The 5,345-nt window shown below is 51.6% G+C and overlaps 1 protein-coding gene across 2 annotated transcripts; it reads right to left on the bottom strand.

Moving 5' to 3' along the window:
- Positions 1 to 1,373: 1,373 nt before the first annotated feature.
- On the bottom strand, positions 1,374 to 5,019 carry ACTG1 (actin gamma 1). Of its 2 annotated transcripts, none has more exons than XM_074971581.1 (6): positions 4,872 to 5,019; positions 3,887 to 4,019; positions 3,529 to 3,768; positions 2,809 to 3,247; positions 2,439 to 2,620; positions 1,374 to 2,333 (listed from the first exon to the last, which is right to left on the bottom strand). In XM_074971581.1, the coding sequence occupies exons 2-6, from the start codon at positions 4,007 to 4,009 to the stop codon at positions 2,190 to 2,192; spliced, it is 1,128 nt and encodes a 375-aa protein (XP_074827682.1). In that variant the 5' UTR covers positions 4,010 to 4,019; positions 4,872 to 5,019; the 3' UTR covers positions 1,374 to 2,189. The 2 variants fall into 2 exon arrangements, with proteins under 2 accessions (XP_074827682.1, XP_074827683.1); XM_074971582.1 differs by having other exon boundaries at positions 3,887 to 4,022; positions 4,872 to 4,952.
- Between the last annotated feature and the right edge of the window lie 326 nt (positions 5,020 to 5,345).

Here is a 5,345-nt window from a genome sequence, read left to right on the forward strand (position 1 = left end):
AACCATCCAGTTTTCTACATGGCGCCTCTGCATATGGCTGAAAACTCATCTCTTCTGCAACAAGGCAACTGTCTACCTAAACAGGAAGCTCACTGATGCTAAGCCCTAGAAGCAAGCTGTATATTTCAAACCCTATAGGGTTCCATCCATCAGAACTTTCGTCCTCGGCAAAAGTAGGCACACTTGTTGAATTCATCAACTTCCAGCAACCCTGCCAAAGAGCAATTGAAGTTTAAGCCACAAACTGAAATGGGTCGTTTGCAGGATCACGCCTGAACACAGGCCAGAAGTTACTAGCATTTCTAGGGCCAAGACCTATGCTTGGGGCATCCAGGCCCCAGCTATTGCAACCATTATATATGCAGTGAAAGGAAGGTTCAGAAATTCAGGTAGTGAAGTACATTAACATGTTTATACTACTCGAGTTACCAGGAGCTGCTGAGTTTTTCTGATGGGGAGGGGAATTATCAGGCATCTAGTTACTGCCCTGTGCACCAGCATGAGTCATTACAGGGAAGAGTTGACTCAGCACTGCTAGGGAGTTGATTAGCCCTCGAGCCAAGCTCCCAGGCCTGTGATTCTGTTGTGTGCCCCTTTCACAGCAGGATCTCCATGAATAATGGTGTGAACAGATCACCTTTCCTGCAGTAGGGAAGAAGGGCTGTCCTAACTAAAGATGCTTTCTTGCCCCTCTACTAGCTTTGAGGGGGAGTTAGTGAGCCAAAGCAGGCTCGCTTGGCCCAATGGAGTAGTTCACTCCTATCTTCAAGAACCACCAACTGATGTTACATCTCTGAAGCTCTCATGTATCCTAGAGGCCTATTCACCCTGCTTTGCTCTTTATGCAAAATTCAAGCTGGCTTAACAGATGTCAGAAACATTAATGGACATTCAGTATCCTCTCTCCCCCTGCGTAAGCCAGTAGGGCCTGATCAATGTTGATTTGTTATGCTGTTTAGTGGCACCAGGCCATACAAGCCAGGGGATGTTTCTCATCCCTGTACTAGAGACCAGGGAGAGACCAAGAACTTGAAATTATTCTGAAGCCTGTGGATCTAGACTAGCTTGAGACATTTGCTAATAAACCAGACTTCCTTGGCAAGGAAATTCCATTTTTAGAGCTCTAGATTAGGATCAAGTCACTGTCTGCACAAAAGCTAGCAATTAAGGTAGGAAAGGAGAGGTTTGGCTTTACAGCCAGCGTAGGCCAAGGAAGCCAGTCTGAGCTTGACAAATTGAGCTGTCAGGCAAGCCTGTACAAGAAACTGAGAATGTCACTGAATGTTTAACAAAACTTGCACGCTATTTAAGTCTAACCCAGGACATGGGAGTCCAAGATCCTTCTCCCCTTCTGAAGAGACACACACCCAGAATAGTTTACTGCAGCGCTTTATTCTCCCTTACATGATGTCTTGGGCATTACAATTTCTCAACTTCAGGATGACTTACAAATTTTGGTTTTCTACTGTCATGTGAGAACATTAAGGCAACATACAAAAATCTTACATAAATTAAACTTGGTGTAAAATTTACAGGTGTAAATGCAAAGTTGCAGCAACTCAAGTTGAGTAACTTTTGCCCCAAGGATGTTCTGCTGGGGTACAGGAGGGCTAAGAAAATGAAAACTGGTTCATAAGGCTTGGACAATGTTTTCCAGCCTTGCTAGAACGGCAGCAACAGAAGTAAGTTCTTTGATGAACTCCTACCAGCCTCTATACCAAAATCTGGAATACTTAGCGCTGTATGTATTGGAAGTCTGACCTCAAATACCCTGTACAAATCAGTCTCAAGCCCTGCAGAGTTTAAATGAGGTGCCACTAGTCAATACTAGCCAGCTATCAGAACTACAGTGTCACAGGCAGATTCTCTTCCACAAATACAAGTTATCCCTAGCATTGGGTCACAGGAGTGATGGCACCTGTACCAAGGTTTAGGTCAGATCTGTACAGGGTATTATGCTAATACGTATACCAAGGGACCAGTTAACTTGACTACAGGGTCAAGTCAGTGACAGCTCAATCCAACACCGATCTTTGTCTCAGATACAGACTTTCCAAGGGCAAGTTTCTTTTGAAAGAAGGCTTAATTCCAGTTTTATGAGGCTAGCATGAAGTGTATAGATTTGCCCAGGCAAACATATACTAGTGAAAATTCATGCAGCAAATGCTGTGCATCTGCTAGCAGTCCATTTAGAAGCATTTACGGTGGACAATGGATGGGCCAGACTCATCATATTCCTGCTTGCTGATCCACATCTGCTGGAAGGTAGAGAGGGAAGCCAGGATGGAACCACCAATCCAGACAGAGTATTTACGTTCAGGTGGAGCAATAATCTAAAAGTAAACAAGAGGAGAAATCAGTCAGCTGCCAAGATCGCCTTTCTAGATAGTCACCCTCCATAATGCATTGGCTCTATTCTTTCAGAGAGTTTTAATTACCTTAATTTTCATTGTACTGGGTGCCAGAGCTGTGATTTCCTTTTGCATTCTGTCAGCAATTCCAGGGTACATTGTGGTACCCCCAGACAATACTGTGTTGGCATACAGGTCCTTTCGAATATCTACATCGCACTTCATGATAGAGTTGAAAGTGGTCTCATGAATGCCACACGATTCCATACCTAGAGACAGGAGTGGTCAGACTTAGTACACAGGTAGTTACCCAACTACAAAAGCACCATCCCAACCCCAGCTTTAGGTTACAATCACAGGCAAACTGGAAAGATAACACTTGCAGTTCATGAGTCTCATTGAATCACTAGTGTTCTAGACAAGGACTGGTTCTCAATATGGTTTGGCAGATACTTACCCAAGAAGGATGGCTGGAAGAGGGCCTCTGGACACCTGAACCTCTCATTGCCAATGGTGATCACCTGACCATCAGGCAGTTCGTAGCTTTTCTCCAGGGAGGAAGATGAAGCAGCAGTAGCCATCTCCTGTTCGAAATCCAGTGCAACGTAGCACAGCTTTTCCTTTATGTCACGTACAATTTCCCTTTCAGCTGTTGTGGTGAAGCTGTAGCCTCTTTCTGTCAGAATCTTCATGAGGTAGTCTGTCAGGTCTCGGCCAGCTAAGTCCAGACGCAGGATGGCGTGAGGCAGAGCGTAACCTTCATAGATGGGCACAGTATGGGTAACACCATCACCAGAGTCCATAACAATACCAGTGGTACGACCAGAGGCATACAGGGACAACACTGCCTGGATAGCAACATACATGGCTGGGGTGTTGAAGGTCTCGAACATGATCTAGAAAGAGAAAAGTTGTTTTACTACAAGAAATAAAAATCCCTCAAGCCAATGTTAGAAAACATGCTGGCATGCAAAAATTGATGTGTTGAGAAAGGAAAAAGCAAAGAAACAAGCAGAAATAGACAAAAGAAACCTGAGACTTCAAGAAGGAAATGCCAGGAGTACAGAATCCTGAAAATATTGAAAGAACACTTGGTTTTTAAAAGATGTCATAACTCAGAGATGGTTTGTGAAAAAACAGATGAAAGTAGATCACTGTTGTACTGCAGCAAGTGTACCTGTGTCATCTTCTCTCGGTTGGCCTTGGGATTCAGGGGAGCTTCTGTCAGCAGAACAGGGTGTTCCTCAGGTGCCACACGAAGCTCATTGTAGAAAGTGTGATGCCAGATTTTCTCCATGTCATCCCAGTTGGTGACAATGCCGTGTTCAATAGGGTACTTCAGAGTCAGGATACCTCTCTTGCTCTGGGCCTCATCACCTACATAGCTGTCCTTTTGCCCCATGCCAACCATGACACCCTTTAAAACAGAAAAGAGAAGCCCCAAGTTTAAGAGGCCCCATCTTTATAATACCTGGCAGTCTTCTACTAGAGTGCTCTCATTTGAACAGCACTGATTCCACTGCTGGGCTACTAACCTGGTGTCTTGGGCGTCCAACAATGGAGGGGAACACAGCCCGAGGCGCATCATCTCCGGCAAAGCCAGCTTTGCACATACCAGAGCCATTGTCAATGACGAGTGCTGCAATTTCTTCTTCCATCTCGGAGAATCTGCTTGAAACAGGAACAGCCTTGGGTCAGCAACACTTGAGATCCAACCCTCTTCCAGCGCACCAGCTGCCACTCAGCCCCGGACCACCACCCGGTCATGCAGGGCTGCACTCCACCAGGCAGGGGGGCTGGGCCGGCTTAGGGTCTGCACACAAGGGCCCCCCCGAAGAGACTCAAGCTTTTGGCCACAAGAGGCTGCGCTGGCAGCTCCCAGGAACATCGAGCCCCCCCCGGCCAGGCCCCATTTTAAAGCCCATCACAGTCCTGCCCCAGCAGCCAGGCCCCCCAGTACCGCAGCCGCCGGGGGGAGGGGGGTCAGCTCCAGGGAGAGGGCAGCAGGGTCAGGGCTGGGGCACGGCCCAGCCGCCCCCCTCCCGTGCACGGGGTGCCCCACCCAGAGCCCCAGGGGCCTGTTGCCAAAGCAACGAGGAGGCTGCTGGCTGCCCCGCCCAGCTGTCCCTGCGCCCCCCTCCACCACCCTGCGCCACGGGCGGCCCCGCCCCACGGAGCCTCGCCCGCGCAAACAGTCCCGCCCTCCCCCAACTGCTGCAGCGCCCCCCCGCCCATTCAAATCTCCCGCTTCCTGACGTCACCGCCAGCGGGAGCAATCACAGCCCCGGCCCGGCCCGGGCCCACCCACAGACTCGCGCCATTCAAACGGCTGGCCGGGCGATACCACCGCGAACCGGCCCGTGGGGGGGGGGGGGGGGGAGACACACGCGCTGCTCTGGGGCCCGCTCCGGCGAGGCGGCCGCAATGGGCGGCTGCGGGGCTCGAGCCGGCGGAGGCCGGGTACCCCGCGGGCCGGCCGGCCGGCCCAAGGACCCGCTGGCCCAGGGGAGTGGGCAGTACCTGCGGGGAGGAGGCGGCTTCTCTCGGTGCTGGGGGATGTGAAGCTGCCAGGTCCGCTGCTGCCGGCTGAGTGAGACCGTCCAGCGCGCACCCCCGCGCTTTTATACCCGGGGGCGCCGGCCCCGCCTCGCCGGCCGAGAACATAGCCATATATGGAGATCTTTCAGAAACACGCGCTCCCATTGGCTGGCGCGGCCCAGGCCACGTGGGGCGGTTGGCAGGCTTGGCCCCGCCTCCCTTGCTCAGCGCGCCCTGCATCGAAAACGAGTCGGGGGAGGGGAGGGGAGCTCGGGGTGCAGCGGGGTCCGGGGGTCGCGCTCCCCCAGCGCAGCCCAGCCGCTGACACGGCCGGAGCCGGGCGTCTCAGTCACAGATCAGCCCACTGCCACCCCCGCGGGGCCCTGCACCGTGCACCCCAATGACACCCCCCAACCCTGCACCGTGTGCCCCAATGACACCCCCAACCGTGCACCG

The sequence above is a fragment of the Natator depressus genome, chromosome 14 (genome assembly GCF_965152275.1).
Source record: "Natator depressus isolate rNatDep1 chromosome 14, rNatDep2.hap1, whole genome shotgun sequence".
Lineage (NCBI taxonomy): Eukaryota > Metazoa > Chordata > Testudines > Cheloniidae > Natator > Natator depressus.

Bases quoted from the DNA above. Each gene is read 5' to 3' on its own strand.
- ACTG1 (XM_074971581.1), bottom strand. From the start codon at position 4,009: ATGGAAGAAGAAATTGCAGCACTCGTCATTGACAATGGCTCTGGTATG. The intron at 3,769-3,886 runs GTTAGTAGCCCA...TCTGTTTTAAAG, and splicing joins TTGGACGCCCAAGACACCAG to GGTGTCATGGTTGGCATGGG. The intron at 2,334-2,438 runs GTAATTAAAACT...GTTTACTTTTAG, and splicing joins CCAGTACAATGAAAATTAAG to ATTATTGCTCCACCTGAACG.